The following is an 18,884-nucleotide window of genomic DNA, read 5'->3' as shown; positions in this document are numbered from 1 at the left end:
GGCAAGATAGGAAAAATGTTACGATTAGGAACCACTACACTGTACGCAATGACATTCTGTTTCGCCGCTCTCATCCTGACAGCAACATTTGGTTATTATGCATTCCTGACGAACTGGTTAACAAACTAATTTGGTACACTCATTTAAGTTACGCACATTACGGAGCACGAAAATGTTTTCTTATACTGAGACAGAACTGTTATTTTACCAACATGGAAAAACGTATACGACGAGTTTTAGCGTCTTGTAAAATTTGCCAGAAAGCTAAATCAGACACCACTTCACATATTCCTCCTTTATATCCCATTATACCTGTGAAATTAAGACACATGGCCGCAGTAGATATTTTTGGTCCGATTCCGAGAACTAACAGAGGTTTTTGCTACATTTTTGTCGCTGTTGAGCTCACTTCAAAATTTGTTACTTTCACTCCGTTACGCAAAGCTACTGCTAAAACTGTTTCGAAAGCATTTGTAAAACATTTTCTATTTCATGTAGGGCATGTAATGAAAGTAATTTCTGACAATGGATCTCAATTTCGTAGTAGTGTATGGACACGCATGTTACGAGCTAGAAACATTTCTCCGATCTATATATCCAAGTACCACGCTTCTTCGAACCCTTGTGAAAGATTAATGAAGGAAATTGGTAAGCTGTGCAGAATATACTGCCACAAAAGACATATTGATTGGGATACACACATACTCTCATTCCAAGATGTAATTAATTCCATTCCAAATGAATCCACTATGCTATCTCTGACTGTTATACTGAAAAACGTTGAACCACCGAACAAAATTAAAGAATTAATAGAATTCCCCAAAAATCGTCGCCTACGACACCACGAAATAATTGACATTGCGCTGAACAACATCAAACGTGCCGCAGAGCGCCGGAGAAGACAGCAAAAACAGGTTTGTACACGCCGCGACTTTCACGTTGGACAGAAGATATTAGTACGTACACACTATTTATCCAGCAAATTAAAAGGTAAGTGCAGTAAATTTGAACTTCTATACGCAGGTCCGTATCGGATTCGCAGCATCCCTCACCCCAATGTTGTACACGTCGAAACTTTGAGAACCAGAAAATCGAAAGGCAATCACCATATCTCAAACATTAAACCGTTTATTGAGTGAAACCACTGTATGATTCAACACACTATGATGCCATTTACTAATGCAATTAATTCACCTGACTAATTATTGATGATTATCGTATTTTTTTTTTCTTGGCAAGTGCCCGGCAAGGTAAGGTTAGCAGGTCGCTCTTCTTGTCGTTACACATCAGACCGTGCATATTTTTCCAGATGAATTTACACATTTACGACTATTTCTGCAATTATATTTATGTGACTACTTATTGATGATTATCGTATTTTTTTTTCTTGGCAAGTGCCCGGCAAGGTAAGGTTAGCAGGTCGCTCTTCTTGTCGTTACACATCAGACCGTGCATATTTTTCCAGATGAATTTACACATTTACGACTATTTCTGCAATTATATTTATGTGACTACTTATTGATGATTATCGTATTTTTTTTCTTGGCAAGTGCCCGGCAAGGTAAGGTTAGCAGGTCGCTTTTCTTGTCGTTACACATCAGACCGTGCATATTTTTCCAGATGAATTTACACATTTACGACTATTTCTGCAATTATATTTATGTGACTACTTATTGATGATTATCGTATTTTTTTTTCTTGGCAAGTGCCCGGCAAGGTAAGGTTAGCAGGTCGCTTTTCTTGTCGTTACACATCAGACCGTGCACATTTTCCATTTTTTTGTGTATATGACTGTACTCCAGTTTTGTTTGTATGCACTATGAAATAGTTAAGATATAACACACACCAGTCGACTTTGACATTTTTTTTTTTGCCTTATGACATCTCAACATCGTGACTGTTTCACATTTTTTTTGCTACTGCATTGTATTATTCGGTGTACATTTTTTCGCATCCGAACACTGTCAATGTCTTGGACATATTACGTTTTCTGTCATGTTATGCTGTATGATTAATTGTGTCACCATAAACCAGTCATTATCTAGTGGGTATAGGATTTAAATGCAAGACATTAATCTTTGTTCATCAATTTCAGAAAGGAATGATGATTCTAAGAAATAAATTTAACATAAATGGGAATTTCACCTACGGAATAAACGAAAGGAGATGCAATAACTTTATGAGGAAGAGTAAAGGGATCAGGATTAACAAGCATTAACAAGACTATACTATACTCATCACAGAATAGCAGTCTTAACTAATTTTTTCTTTCAGAATACAAGGTGATTGATGCAGGCTGTCAGAGAGAACTACACATCTTATTTTAGTGATGAAATATGCTAGAGATAAGGAATAGTTAGGTAATGAGTAATGAAGTGATTTTTTGCAGATGATAGTGAATACTGATGAATAATGATGAAGGAAATGGTATTATGAATAATGAAGTTTTTCTTTACAGGTGATGATAATGGTGAAGTTATGATGATATGGATAATGAAGTTTTTTTTCTTTATGCCACGTAGTTATTTAAGTATTTGTTGCGGTTTGCTTTGACAGCAGGTGTTACATTGCATAGTAGGATGACGGAAAGTTTTGGAAAGGACAGCTATGGAACACATTTTATACACATTTCACTACTTGTTAATTCGAAGTTCACTACTTTTCAGCATAGTGTGCGTTTCTTCTTTCAGGTCAATAATCCGTTTTTGTATTTTTTCCAGGAGAAGTTTTTCATGACACTTACTAAACCTGTTACTTATTATACCTGTTCTAGTACTTGCATTTTTATATTTTTTACCCATTTGTGTTTATCATTTATAAATGTGATCACATGTACTGCCTTGTTACATAATCTTGCTACAGCTGACTCATGACGAATGACGTTACCTATCCTCATTTGCAGCAATAGGTCAAAAGCAAAAAGTATTATGCCTCAGCAATTAATTATCGATCCCAACGCAATGCATTGCTACCAAAAAAAATGTATTACCAGTCCCACATAATGTCACTAGTTTATGATAATTCTGAATAATACTGATCAACTCTGAATAGCATGTCACTCGAGTAATGACCTCTTAATGAGACTATATTCAAAATAATGCTTTGTCACTAGCTAATAACTGCCACTGTTTATTGTAATGCCTGTGATTACTAATGATTTGACTGTAATTAACTGATTTTTAATAATGACTTTGTAATGATCTGAATAATACTGAATGATGAACTATGTTTTATTCTATTCAATACTTGATGGCCACTGAGTGCCAATAATTAATGTCAATCAACGAAATTGTTATTAATTATGCCATTAATTAACTCTTGTTTTCAATGTTCATACTTTGTAATTGGAAATAAATGTGATTGTTTAATAATGCTTTGTAATTAGAAGAAGGCTAATGATTCTTAATAGATTGGAATGACAAATGATTAATTAACTGTAATTAGGAGAAGGTTAATGATTCTTAATTATACTCTGTAACTGAAAAGAATGCGATTATTTCATAATATTTTGTAACCAGGAAAAGAAGGCTACTGATTCCATGTAAAACAATTAATGAACATTTTTCTGTAATACTACATACTTGGTACAGAAATGTTCAATAACTGGGCTATGAATGCCACGAACTATCAATGAAGACTGTAATTGTCAATATTATGTGACTTGATGTCCTTCAGCTCATAAGCTGACTACCCTGAATTACTGCAATGTCCATTTGTCCTGTTTATCCCAGTGATCATGGAGCACTATATTTGGTTTTGCACTAATTCTACGTTGGTGTGCCTTGTAAGAGTGTGGTGTTGACACGACATGCTGTCCACCACCATGAGCGATGAAGACATTATTATGGTCCCACTGTTTGGTGTACCTAATGTACTGCCAAAATGAAAACATGGAACATTACTACGACAGTTCAGTGTCTTGGCTACACTGATAAATTCTGATGGGAAAAGAACTTCAAGTTGTGTCACTTGGTGTTGTACTACTGTGGAAAGATATGGACTTTCAGAGCAGCTGTGTGCAATCTAAAGTGCTACAACCATGATGCAATCCTTCCCTTTCCTATCCTGATTCTTGTCACATAAAGAAAAAATTTTTTTTGGTAACATCATTTATGTTCATAGGTTATACATTTTTCGATTCGCTAAACTCCAGTGTGAGTACACTTATGTCACTGGTCGACATGATGTTTGCCATTATGTTTATTTGTTGTGAAAATACTAAAGACATTTTTCAGTGCATGTGCACTTTGGACATGAATTTTTTTTTGCCATTATGTTTATTTGTTGTGAAAATGCTAAAGACATTTTTCAGTGCATGTACACTTGTCAACATAATATTTTTTGCCAGTCTGTTTATTTGTTCTGAATATGCTAAAGAATTTTTTCAGTGCCTGTGCACTTTGTTATCTGTCAAATAATTTGTATATACTTTTCTGATTTGCTACTATGTTTTGTACTCACATTTTGTCTTTGTCTGATATATTTTGTACTTAGTGCGTGTGCACAACATTTACTTTATGTACTACATCTAATTATTCTTGCCAGTCTGTTTATTTGTTCTGCATATGCTAAAGAATTTTTTCAGTGCCTGTGCACTTTATCTGTCAAAAAGTTTGTATATACTTTTTTCTGATTTGCTACTATGTTTAGTATTCACATTTTGTCCTTGTCTGATATATTTTGTACTTAGTGCGTGTGCACAACATTTAAATATTCTGTAAGTTGTAGGATTTTGTTAATTAAAGAAAAATTTTGCCGCGCTTGGCAAGTCCAAATGACTCACCATCGCTGCCAAATTTTTGCCCCCCGAGTGGAGGGTTATGAAACACGTATGTAACGCAGCAGCGATGGCGAGGCATTGTAGCATCTGTGACCAGAGAGTATGCGCTTGACCGCGCGAGTGTTGCGAGCGGTTCTCAGTCAGTAGTAGTCTTTGCGAGTTAGTTGTCGCTATGCAGAGTAGCAGTCAGTCAGTCGTTGCGAGTCTGTAGCTCTGTCTAGTTGAGAGCAGTACTGAGTCTGTAGTCGTCATGCAGAGCGGTCGGTCAGTAGTAGCAGCCCAGTGCGGTTGTGTGATGTAGGCGGTCGGCAACAATGGTCAAGATGAGGAATAAGGTATACTGTTAATTAATATAATCATTAGATAATGAAAAATTTTATTTATTGTAATTATTCTCCAACAAGTCTCCCAATAATAATTTTTTATTTCAAAAGCATTTTCTCAAGTTTAATTTTTTTTGAACTAAAGATCTCGTTGCACTTCCCATTTCATTCCACTTCCTTTTGAAGAAAAATTTCACTAGAATTACAAAAAAAAAAAGGAGAATATTATTATTTGCAATGTAGTTCCTCCAAGTGGTGCGCAACAACAAGAGCAGATATGTGACATCCATTTATTCTGAGGTAAGACTTTAATTCTGATTGTTTTTACACAGGGCCAAAAACCGATATTTCGGTTTAGTTGAATTTTCTTGTCACTGAATGGACTTTAATTTTTTGAAGGATTTATAATTGAGTCAGATTGCGAATTTCACATCTGTTGCCATTGTCAGTACATTTGATTGTAGGCAGGTTACGCATAGAGCCATGTCCATCAGCATTTCTAATTAGTATCGTCCTTTTTCTTTTAAAATTTTTGTAGGGAGGTTACACTTGGCTCCCATTTCTATTAAGTATTGTCACTTACATTTCTTTTAAAAATTGCGGTGGGGAGGTTACAATATATATATATATATATATATATATATATATATATATATATATATATATATATAATACATTTAAAAATGAACTTGTTTATAAGTAATTATTAGTTAATTTGTTATATCACTGTTATTATCTGTAAACTCTGTCACTATAGAATTATCGTTAATTTGATTGTAACAACCCTGAACCTTTCTCCCATTATGCTCAGACATCGAACGAAGAGGCCCACACCTTTGAGTTAGTTATAAAGGACGATAAGGGGGAGGAGAGGTAGTTCAAATCTTATTTTTCCAGGGGTTTCCCACTATTTTTAATGTGCTCCCATTGGTCCAGGGCCTTCCTGTCAGTTTTATATCTTGTGACCAGTACTGAGTTATGACATTACCCTGAATATAACTCGCACAACTGCCTAAGGTGTGTGGGAGCTTTCGTGTGTGACCTTGACGAATTCCTCGGGGTGACGTGGGCAGATGGGGCTGTCCTTGAGTACAAGTTGCCCAAATGTGTAACCTGACACTGGCAGTCCTTATCAGTGACCCTGAAATAAGAAACGAGTTATTTGTGATCCTGAGCTAGTACTCTCGCTAATAACCTACTGGTATGTACGAGTAGTATGTACTTTCAACAGAGTCACTGGTTTTGAAGTTGTCATTACAGGTATAACTGCCACCAGACAGTGTCTGAAAAACTGATGTAGACACTGAACAGGAGACAAGAAAAACGGATCGTTGCAGCAACCCCATATTCGTGATTCTTACACCTACTGTATGTCCAGGTTGGTTGGTTGTTTGGGGGAAGAGGCCAAACAGCGAGGGTATCGGTCTCATAGGGTCAGGGAAGGATGGGGAAGGAAGTCGGCCGTGCCCTTTCAAAGGAACCATCCCGGCATTTGCCTGGAGCGATGTAGGGAAATCACGGGAAACCTAAATCAGGATGGCCGGACGCAGGATTGAACCGTCGTCCTTCCGAATGCGAGTCTAGTGTGTTAACCACTGCGCCACCTCGCTCGGTACTGTATTTCCAAGTAGCAACTGATCAGAGAGAAGCGATGACAGGTGTTCCGCAAATGTGTGGGGTGGTTAGTTGCTCCTTAGCTTTGTACCGTACTAAATTGTCGTAAGCGCTACATGGATCCAGATGAAGAGCCACTATATAAGTGTTTCTGCTGGAAAAGCGCTGTATGTCACTGACCAAACGCATAAGAACACCTTCCCCTTTACGGAAACCCGCCTTATGGCTTCACACGTGGTATTAGTATTCAAGCCATCATGATAACCAGTATTTGTCCATTCTTTCTAACACCTTGAAGGGCGTTGTAACAATGTTGCACGTAGTTGTGATGCCATCACATGAGTTTTCTCTGGTTTGGCTGCAGGTGTTATCCTTCCTTTCTTCAGAGAGTTAATATTGTAATGTTCAGTCCATATTTTATTTTTTAATGCGGAGTAGGTATTACTGTCCTTCATATTGCAGAAATGGTGAAGCAACTTCAAGCACCTCCTGTTACCTCATAATGCAGTCCGTACAGAGCTGTAAGCATCCTTCCACATGTAATGGAATCCTCTTTTCCCTCTCTACATCGAGGTTGCGCCCCTACACGCTCCTGCTCAGCCCGCTGTCCCTTGCCTTTCCTTTTCCAAACAATTCATTAAATAAAATAATCTCAAAATTCATTTTCGGAATCAATAAAATCCCACTCCTCAACCATCTCGATTCACTGGTAGCCCCAAAAATCTCCTACTTTTATCATTAAAAACTAATTGAAAAGCAATGGAAAATTTGAATTTATAGTTTAATTATAAACAATCTGGCTTTATATCTATTAAAAAACCTAAAGCGAATCATCCCTATTTTTACTTAAAAACTGCACGAATTTTAATACTTTAATTACTTACAGCATCTGTACACTTTTTGATATACTGCAGTTAAAGAACACATGATGTTGTCACTGATCGTACGCCCATGTGATCAGAGCGTTGCGCAACAACGACAAATAAACACATCTGTATCAGAATGTCCCTGGGATCTTACGTGTGATCACGGACAGAGATCGACGGACAGTTTAACTGCAAAAGCAGCATCCAACCGCTAAAGCACTCTAAGCCAGAAGGTAGATACTTATGACAGCCCGCATCTCGTGGTCGTGCGGTAGCGTTCTCGCTTCCCACGCCCGGGTTCCCGGGTTCGATTCCCGGCGGGGTCAGGGATTTTCTCTGCCTCGTGATGGCTGGGTGTTGTGTGCTGTCCTTAGGTTAGTTAGGTTTAAGTAGTTCTAAGTTCTAGGGGACTGATGACCATAGATGTTAAGTCCCATAGTGCTCAGAGCCATTTGAACCATACTTATGACGTCTCCAGCGGAGCCACTAGGACCACTGGTTAGCAAGCTGTAAGCACTCCGTCTAACATTATGCCTTATTGAGGTGTGTTCATGAGTACCCCTCGAGTTTCAGAAGACGAATGCGCAAGGAAAATGACACATGTCAGTGGACTGAGCATCTTTCGAAATTTAGATTCGGTTTTGGCGTAATAACACTAGGGGGCAGGCAAGCCAGAACATGTAGCCAAGTCATCCGCCCCGTATTGCCACATCGAATTAGATCGGACCTGCAGGTCGGCAATCCAATGAACAGGTTTCGAAAGCAGGCTGCTGTTGTGCCTTCCTGGAAAATTCTTGTCAGCGACTTCAATGAAATGTATGCAAATATTGACATTTGGCGCGTCGAACGGTGTCTGTATTGAGCATGTGCAATGCAAGTAATAATCTTGGAAAGATTTTCTATCTACTGATAGAGTCCGTTAAGTAAGATCGTGGTCCTGTTACTCAGCAGATAAATGCATCTGACAAGAAACTAAAACATGTACATACATAACATATAAACAACAGAAAAATGCAGTTACAATTAATAATACGTCCAGTCACCCAATAATTGGTTGACATCTCCAAAGCATTCTTGGAACAAAGCTTTCCAAGTATTCACGTGGAAGAAACCTCCAAATGCGTCGAATAAGCGTTGGCAGCGGTTTGAAAGTGACTTTTGTTTACTCTTGACGCAATGTTAAGAATGTGTTTCCCGAACAAAGATCAATAATAATTTTTTCCACTTTTGGAAAGTGACTGAGCCACGTTCTTCAAAATCATCCAAGTTTCAACCAATTTACAGCGCGTTATCAACTTTTGAATAAAGTACTTGATTTCCTCATATATTTAGACGCCGCAGCATGACTCATTTTCGGGCCTTTGGGATGGCAGCAGAGAAACACAGCTTCAGAACGCGACGTCGAGCTGCACTAATGTCTCTTCTTGTGTCGCTCGGTCGAGAATTCAAAGTAAATTAATGCTTTGCGGACATTCACGAAGGACAAAGGTTCCTTCTATTGGGCTGTGAAAGAACTAAGGCGATATCTTTTCCCCATCTATGTATTGTGTCAATCACGGTCTTACTTAAAAGACTGTATGTGTCTCATTTCTGCATGTCACAGTTTTCTCACAGCCGTCTTTTGAAACACTGGAGGTGCTTACGAATAACACTGTACTTCCTCTCTTAAAATCTGTATGCCCATGAAGGAATAACGAAACAATCAGACATAGAAGCTGTCGACGTAGATGCTCCATCCCCTCTCTAAGCCCTCCGACAAATGTGACAGTGGGAAGTGTTAAGTGACTCCAGGAGCGTAGTACATTACTTCTAGTAGTACGAGACAGAAACACTTTTACCCTGTTTAACGTAATCAGGACAGCCTATGATTTGGTGTCCTGTTTCAAGCTTAATCGTTGCGTGACTTCGTAGATGGAATATCAGATGAGTCTTATTCCTATGATGACCAGGATCAAATCCGCCGTAACATTCCTAGCATGATTGATGAACGACCTGGAGCAAAATCTAATCACAGGAATAACAGAAATGAAACTACCCTTGTTTGTAGAGATGAAGTAAGAACCATGTGGAGAATACTGAAAGAAAGGAAATAATTGCCTGCCAATGAAGAAATAAAAGAAAAAGCAGGAGCAAATTTTCTGATAATTAGGACGAAGAGGCAACAGGAGGCAGTTCGCAGAAGGCGTGGTGATATGATCAAACTACACGTGTTCCAGCCGTATTGTATATTTATGTGTCATCAATCTACAGTTGTAAATAAATGTATATGCAAGTCACAGATCGGTTCTCTGACCAATAATCGTGTCGCAGGTTGCGGATGCCATTACATGCCAGGACGGTCGTCCCAGGACGGCGTGCGCAGGATTTGGAATGGGTATTACCAGTTCCTCGGCAGTCGTGGAATCAGAAATGCTCCATTAGCAACGTAATTCTTCATTAGTGAGACTCCCGGACAGAGTGTAATGGCAGCAAATCGGTAGCGTGCGATGACCCCCAGGCACACGACGGCGTGCTCGGCTCGTGGCAGGGTGAAGACGCAAAGGCGGCTGAAAGCTGCCTGAGCGAAGCAGTAGTGGGTGGTGGCCTTGGTGATGCAAGACTGACGTCAGTCGCCTGGCAGACTGCAGAACACCCGGCCATTGCAGAGGGCGATCGTCCACGCGTGAGACACGCTGACGTGCACGCACGGAACCCAGGACCTCTTGGTGGCGCCCAGTGACCGTATGATGTCGCAGGCGTAGTCCCCTCTTGACAGCACCGGGTCGAGAGTCGACCTAGCGAGGTCTGGGAGCGGCTCGTAGACCAGTGGCTAGCAGACGATCGGCTAGATGACAGACTAAAGGCCGAAATACTAAATGTCTTTTTCCAAAGCTGTTTCACAGAGGAAGACTGCACTGTAGTTCCTTCTCTAGATTGTCGCACAGATGACAAAGTGGTAGATATAGAAATACACGACAGAGGGATAGAGAAACAATTAAAATCGCTTAAAAGAGGAAAGGCCGCTGGACCTGATGGGTTACCAGTCCGATTTTACACAGAGTATGCGAAGGAACTTGCCCCCCTTCTTGCAGCGGTGTACCGTAGGTCTCTAGAAGAGCGTAGCGTTCCAAAGGATTGGAAAAGAGCACAGGTCATCCAAGTTTTCAAGAAGGGACGTCGGACAGATGTGCAGAACTATAGACCTATATTTCTAACGTCGATCAGTTGTAGAATTTTGGAACACGCATTACGTTCGAGTATAATGACTTTTCTGGAGCTTAGAAATCTACTCTGTAGGAATCAGCATGGGCTTCGAAAAAGACGATCCTGTGAAACCCAGCTCGCGCTATTCGTCCACGAGACTCAGAGGATTGAAGAGTTCCTAGATAACAGAACGCAGCATGTCATTCTCAATGGAGAGAAGTCTTCCGAAGTAAGAGTGATGTCAGGTGTGCCGCAGGGGAGTGTAGTAGGACCGTTGCTATTCACAATATACATAAATGACCTTGTTGATGACATCGGAAGTTCACTGAGGCTTTTTGCGGGTGATGCTGTGGTGTATCGTGAGGTTGTAACAATGGAAAATTGTACTGAAATGCAGGAGGATCTGCAGCGAATTGACGCATGGTGTAGGGAATGACAATTGAATCTCAATGTAGACAAGTGTAATGTGCTGCGAATACATAGAAAGAAAGATCCCTTATCATTTAGCTACAATATAGCAGGTCAGCAACTGGAAGAATTTAATGCCATAAATTATCTGGTAGTACGCTTTAGAAGTGATTTAAAATGGAATGATCATATAAAGTTGATCATCGGTAAAGCAGATGCCAGACTGAGATTCATTGGAAGAATCCTAAGGAAATGCAATCCGAAAACAATGGAAGTAGGTTACACTACGCTTGTTCGCCTGCTGCTTGAATACTGCTCAGAATTTTCAGAATTAAGCTCTGAGCACTATGGGACTTAACATCTATGGTCATCAGTCCCCTAGAACTTAGAACTACTTAACCCTAACTAACCTAAAGACATCACACAACACCCAGTCATCACGAGGCAGAGAAAATCCCTGACCCCGCTGAATACTGCTCAGCAGTGTGGGATCCGTACCAGATAGAAGAGATAGAGAAGATCCAACGGAGAGAAGCGCGCTTCGTTACAGGATCATTTAGTAATCGCGAAAGCGTTACGGAGATGATAGATAAACTGCAGTGGAAGACTCTGCAGGAGAGACGCTCATCAGCTCGGTACGGGCTTTTGTTGAAGTTTCGAGAACATACCTTCACCGAGGAGTCAAGCAGTATATTGCTCCCTCCTACGTATATCTCGCGAAGAGACCATGAAGATAAAATCAGAGAGATTAGAACCCACACAGAGGCATACCGACAATCCTTTCCACGAACAATACGAGACTGGAATAGAAGGGAGAACCGATAGAGGTACTCAAGGTACCCTCCGCCACACACCGTCAGGTGGCTTGCGGAGTATGGATGTAGATGTAGAGATGTAGATGTAGACGTAGTCAAAGCTGATTGGCCCACGTGGGACGGACGGCTGGCGTGGAATATGTCACGGCGTCGACTGCAGTAGCAGAAAAGATGCTGTTATTGCTCAACGAACCTTACACGAGTGGGTCATCACACCCCTAAATATCCGGACGAAAATTGAGACATCTAATAACACTGTTGTAGACCCATTGGTCTCGATTGTTTTTGTGCGACGTAAGAGATGGAACGGTGGCTGAAAAAGATATGGTTGGGGCAGTAACTGACAGCGGAAACACAAGGGGGAGGAGAGCTTTGAGACACTCTGTGGATAGAGTAGTGAGAAAGGTGGTAATAACCAATGAGGTTAGGTATAAGGAGATGAAAAATTCTTTGCTACACTTCGCCGGAAAATAAGAGAGCCAACAAATATAAAGAGAGACAAGGCCATGTTGGCGACGAAATACTTCGAGTTTCATAACTGCCTCGCTGAAGATGATAGGCGGTGAGGGACAGCGTCACGAATGTCGACAGACTATGGCGGCACGAAGACTAACGAGATGAAGACGGTGATATGAAAACTGCGAAAATATTAGGCACTGACTGTGGTGACACGAAAACTTTGGAGATTACAGGCGATGACGGCGACTGAACGAAGACAGAGACCCCCGGCAGGCGAGGAACACGAATTTCAGCAACGGTAGCAGCAGCGGGCGATGATGAGGGAGACGACCCGGAGCATGCCGATAAGGACGCTATCGTTGAAGGAGCTTATTCCGAGTAGTGAATGCAAATTGCATAGTAGCCGAGACGTTTTCTTTCCCAATAAGACGAATTCCAACCCCCAGATGGTGAAAATAACGAATCCGAGGTCTTGATTACCTGGGTATTAACTGTTACGTTTGATCAGTTATGAATCTCTGTTTTAAATAGTTTCTGGGTATGCCTTACATTTTATGCATGTATGCGTGTACACAGTACACCAGTATTAGTTAGTGACTCAAAAAAATTAACACTTCTTCCTCATTTGCAGGTTTACGAGTCTATGACGCTTGTAGTTCGGAGCTCAGTTCCCAGATGGCATTCATGGCTGCAGCAGTGGACGCCGACTGTAAGGAGACATACTCTTTGGGTAAGGTCTTTGCTCACTCCATGAAATTCTGAAAACCATGCGCATACTGAACCCAAGAATTTCCTGCTCAGTTGAAAGATCCAACTTGGCGTTTTTAATTAGTGAAGTACTATAAATGTGTTTGCGATGTGGGTGTCACACAGTTATTTGCAAAGATATCGTTCGAGGTTGCGAAGTCGCACCAATATTTATTACTTTAGCTTGGAGTACACCATAATGTTTAATAGACATGTAATCATTTTGTTTATTTATTGCATTGGTTTTGAAGAGGATGTAATCAAAAATTTGCAGTATGATGCGAACTGAACTAATATCATTTTAAGGGTAAATTAGCCGCAGTCATTTCATTTCCCGAAGTTAACAATGGTAGTTATAACAGATGAACATCGTCTACAATTTAAGTATACATATCTTCTCGAAAAATGTGTTCTTATCAAAGTTTCCAAAAGTGAGTCAAAACTTTTCCTATTTACTGATGTATAGGTTATCTGAAAGGTTAGTTATCGCTGGTGCAGTAAACATCTGATACCATCCGGACGCGAGTACACAAACACTGCATGCACATGGAACACCACTGAAACGTAGGTCACAACACTACGAAAAAGGAAGTGCAAACCTAAATAGATTTTCGCTCATTTGCCAAAGTTAATATTATGTTAGGTCCCCAGTGCAATTTTTTCCAGTACAGTAAGCCGAAACTAATGTGTTCGCACATTCACACATGCCGTGAAAGAACATGCTTCATCAATGACTGCTTATAATACTTAGTCCTACGCTCATCAACATTGTTTATTGAGTATGTGTTTTAGATGATCAGAATTTCAGCATTCGTTAAGAAAATGTTATTTCAGATCTTCGAAACTGCTAGCTATACCTTTCTGCAAGAATGGAATTCAAAAAAACACATATGAGGAACAAAGGTTGGATTAAACCGTATTTTTAAAGACGATAATTTACTCTCTTTACTTTATTATGCATTATAAAACGCTTAAGATCAGCCAATAACATGTTTTAACACATCCATTCGACCCTGACGTTGAGCTGGCGAACACTACATTTTACAAAAAGGAAGGACGGGAGATAAGCGATTAATTTTTCGTCGACACAGAGGCAATTGTAGAAGGGGCACTAATGGAACTTCACAAGGATGGGACTGGAAATCGATCGTGGACTAGATGAAGCTAGTAGTATAGCATTCAAGAAGAATGAATTAAAGAAATAGTGAGACAGCTAAATTAGGAGGTACAGGCCGTTATATGAAACACACTCTCCCGGATAGTATCTGAACCAGTGCCTCATTGTCCTAAGCCTGTATTGCACTATAGAACATCTATGACTGTAAATTTACAAAAGGTAGGACCATGCTCAAAATTACGTCAAGTATTCCATAAAATTACCCCATTACAGTGTCAAAGATATTATAAACTGCCTTTTCCAGAAGTTTATTAACACAGATTTATAGTGCGATGTGGGCATTAGTCTATATCTAGAATTACTGCGTATTACATGATCCGTAACAGCATTACCACAGAGGATGGGCAAGTAACGAAATCAAAATATATAAAAACGGATGTACAAGGTAGGACAAATATATGGAAACGCAGCGAGAAATGCGTATTCAGACATAAATGCAGATGTTAGTCAAGCCTGCAGGCTGCGCTGTTATAGGTGTACACGAACAGCAGCTGTACAAAGCCCTCGATACGTTGCAAGTGTCAGTCGTGAGAACAGTTTTGTCTGTAGTTACAGGGCAACAGTTAATGAACTATTTGAAATAAAATCGTCATAACTTCTCAACGGTTTGCGCTAGGACGTTCAAACTCCACGGTTGGCCACGGGGCATGATGGGAATAAGTATGCGAAAGCGCACGCACCTTATTGTTGTTGCCTATTTGCAAGTGAAAACACGATGGTACAGCGCGCCTGAGCGTATAGCGCTTGTGAACGCCTACTAAGCGAGCAATATTATCCCAACAGCGACTCAAAGAAAGTTTTGCGACCGGGTTCAAGCTGAAGATAACCTGTCCAAGTGTGCTAACGACCAAGAATTTGATTCGCAAGAGTGAGAGATCGGGTAGTGTTCGTGATGACAGTGTTGGTCATGTCTGTCATCCAAAAAGGGTGCAAACGCCTGAAAACCTCGAGAAGACCCGCGCTGTACTTCACACTAGCCCCAGGAAATTGATCAGACGAGCTGCACAACAGGTAGGAATCAACCGGGAGACATTGCGACAAATTGTTGTTCAAGACCTGCATTTCTTCCCATACAAAATTCAAACCCATCAGCCATTAAACCTCAGGGCCATGGATGGAATAGCGGTTGCTTTTCACCAAGCCGGCCGCTGTGACCGAGCGGTTCTAGGCGCTTCAGTCTGGAACCGCGCGACCTTTACGGTCGCAGGTTCGAATCCTGCCTCGGGCATGGATGTGTGTGATGTCCTTAGGTTAGTTAGGTTTAAGTAGTTCTAAGTACTAGGGGACTGATGGCCTCAGATGTTAAGTCCCATAGTGCTCAAAGCCATTTTTGAGCTTTTCACCAACAACTATTGTCCAAAGAACTGACGAACAGGTCTTTGATGTGATTATGGTTTGGTTTGGCGAAGAGCCTTCTTTTCATTCGGAAGGGTTCCTCAATAAGCAAAATTGGCGCATTTGCGGTACTGAGAATCCGCACTTGGCAATCGACAAGTCTCTTCACCCTCAATGGGTAACTGTGGTGTGTAATGTCCAGTCATTGAATAATCGGTGCGATATTCCTTGCTGGTAAGGTGACTACCAAACGGTTCGTGAAGGTTTGGGAAGATGATTTCATGCCCATTATCCAAAGTGACCCTGCTTTCAACAAGATGTGGTTCATGCAAGACGGAGCTCGACCCCATCGAAGCAGGGGAGTGTTTGATGTCCTGGAGAAGAGCTTTGGAGACCACATTCTGGCTCTGGGGTACCCGTAGGCCACTGGCATGGGCCTCGATTGGCAGCCATATTCTCCGGATCTGAACACATCCGACTCCTTTTCGTGGGGTTATATTAAAGACAAGGTGTACAGCAATAACCCCAAAACTATTGCTAAGCTGGAAACAGGCATTCAGGAGGTCATCGACAGCATCGATGTTTCAATTCTTCAGCGGGCCTTGCGAAATTTCGCTATTCGTCTGCGCCACATCATCGCCAGTGACGGCAGGCATATCGAACATGTCAGAACCTAAATCCGAATATTGTAGTGATGCTTACAAGTTTAATAAAATATGTTCATGCCGTAGTTTATAACTAGTTTACGATTTCTTTTCATATAGTCCAGTACCTGTAACCCTTTATTAGTGCATTGTGCCGGAGATAAGTGAGTTCGAACGTGGGCAGAACGTTGGTTCTCGTATGGTGACGCTTCCGTAACTATGGTAACCGAAGAGTTTGGTGTTTCAGGAGGCACCATATCGAATATTTACACACTGAACATTTACACCGCATACAAGGAAAGTGGGGAAACAGTATCCGCTAAGTCACAATGGAACGAATATGTTATGGTGCCAGGCGATCATCGTATACGTGACGAAATTTAAGAGGATGAAACTGCAGAAGTTACTGCATTACTGACTATCGCACTAGCGAGCCCTAACAGCATCAAAACAGTACTAATGAAGCTCCATAAGCAGGACTAGCAGGGCGAGATGGAATTCCAAAACCACTCATCAGTGACGCACTTGCTTGTCGGAGGAAAACTTGATGCCGAAGCCATAATACCTGGAGCAGTGGAAGAAACTCATTCCGTCGGGTGAGTGCTGTTTCACTCTGTTTCCAACTTCTGGTCGAGTTTACGTCCCAAGAATGAAACATGGTGGGGATTCGGTGATGATTTGGGCAGTCATATCATAATATTTGGTCCCCTTGGGTACGCCTCAAGGTCACATTACTACGAAGGATATGTGACCATTTTGGTTTAACAGGTCCACCCCATGATACAGTGTTGTCCCCCAAGGACGATACTACGTTCGAACACGACAGGGCTCCTGTCCACACGCTTCGCACCATCCAGGACTGGTTTTGTGAGCACGACGATAAACTGTCGCAACTTCCCTGGCCTCCACTGTTTCAGATCTCAGCGTTACTGGTCTACTTCGGAAAGAACGGTGCATGATCGCTATCCATGTCTATAATTGTTGAGTATTTTGCAGGGGTATGGTATAAGTTTCCCCTCATGTTTTTATCCATTCTGAGTCGATTGGAGGCTCTTTTGAATGCCAACGGCTTTCCTACATAGTATCATGCATGATAATGTGTTTTTGGTGTTTCCATATATTTGTCCACCTACTGTATGTGTTTATCTATATATGTTCCACATCTCTTTCTAAATCACTGTATCGATTTCAATCAAATACGGTACACATCCTACTTATTGTCTGTAACGAATTACCAAGGGGATAGATGGAATAGGGGTGCGGGTGAAAAAGTATTGGTGATGCCCCACATCTAGACTATACATCACAGCTGGTGTGTTGTATGGAGTAGTATAGCAATGCATTGTAGGGGGTATACGTACATATGGACACGATGAGAAGAAAGAGGGGGGGGGGGGGCGGGAGAAGGAGATGGGTAGTCAGAGGAGGGAATACGAGATGGACAAAGAAACGGAGGAGGAGGCGATAGGCAGATAGACGTGGGAGTACGAGAATGGCAGAGAGACAGGAGGAGCAGAAGATGGACAGAAAGAGAGGGAGAGGAGGAGATGGACAAACTGTGGAGGAGGTGAATAGAGGGGAGGGATTAGGTGGACAGAAGGGAGGGGAAGGGGGAGGAGGCTGTGGAAAGAGAGTACTGGACAGAGAGGGGAGGAGTATGTGGACAAAAGGAGCGAGAGGGAGCAGATGGACAAAGAGAATGATGAGGAAGAGGTGGACAAAGAGTGGGGACAAGAGGAGATGGACAGATAGGAGAAAGCAGTACATGGACTGAGAGAGGGGCGAGGAGGAGATGGACAATGAGATGGCGCAGGAGAAGGACAGCTAGTGGGGGAGGAGGAAATGGAGAGGTTGGGAGGAGGGGATGGACACAGAAAGATGGGAGGGAGGATTTGGACAGGGGGGAGAGAAAATCGAGAGCGGAGTGGAGAGGAGAGGAGGAGGATATGTAAAGAGAGAAGAAGGAGCTACTCAGAGAGAGAGGGAAGGAGGAGGCAGGTGCAATGTATGTGGGCAAAGTCATGGCTAAAAGGCTAGTTTAAATTCTAATTCCTTGTTTTCCTTTATTTGTGGATTGCAGCCTGCAAAAAAAGGGAACATCAAACTAATCGCAAAGCTCGAAGTACCCTCGAGCTCTCTTTAGTCTCAACTTCCATGATACACTGATAGCGACGATGCACACTGTCTGGTATCTCACAGTCTGTTCGAATCTCTTAACCACCAGTTTGGAAACTGCTATCATTACCAGCATTAAAAAGGATATAACAACCAGTCTTAGTAAAAAAAATTATGTGTTTTTACCGGCATGTTGTAATCCAAATTTGTCTTCAGCTATATTTTTAAATAAACGTAAAGTAGATGGATGTGGACTTTACATTATACTCGTAATTTTAACTGAAATGTCGTCTCGTTCCATTCACGGATGACATCTGAAAAAACCAAAAACAGGAGCCTTGGAAGTTTACAAAATATTTCGCAAAATAATCCCAACATCTTGTTTCTTCGGTCACCCATCTGTTCAGATTTTCCTGTC

The 18,884-nt window shown here is 41.3% G+C and overlaps 1 protein-coding gene across 1 annotated transcript in view; it reads left to right on the top strand.

Annotated features, from left to right (window-relative positions):
* The window catches only part of LOC124606383, a 302,259-nt gene that overhangs the window by 176,352 nt on the left and 107,023 nt on the right, over window positions 1–18,884 (top strand). The window contains exon 4 of the mRNA XM_047138364.1: window positions 13,080–13,178. Within this exon, the coding sequence (XP_046994320.1) occupies window positions 13,080–13,178 (99 nt within the window). The remainder of the gene's footprint in view (window positions 1–13,079; window positions 13,179–18,884) is intronic.

The sequence above is a fragment of the Schistocerca americana genome, chromosome 3, assembly GCF_021461395.2.
Source record: "Schistocerca americana isolate TAMUIC-IGC-003095 chromosome 3, iqSchAmer2.1, whole genome shotgun sequence".
Lineage (NCBI taxonomy): Eukaryota > Metazoa > Arthropoda > Insecta > Orthoptera > Acrididae > Schistocerca > Schistocerca americana.
The sequence above is the reverse complement of the archived record's forward strand: the minus strand, read 5'-3'. Positions and strand labels throughout refer to the sequence as shown.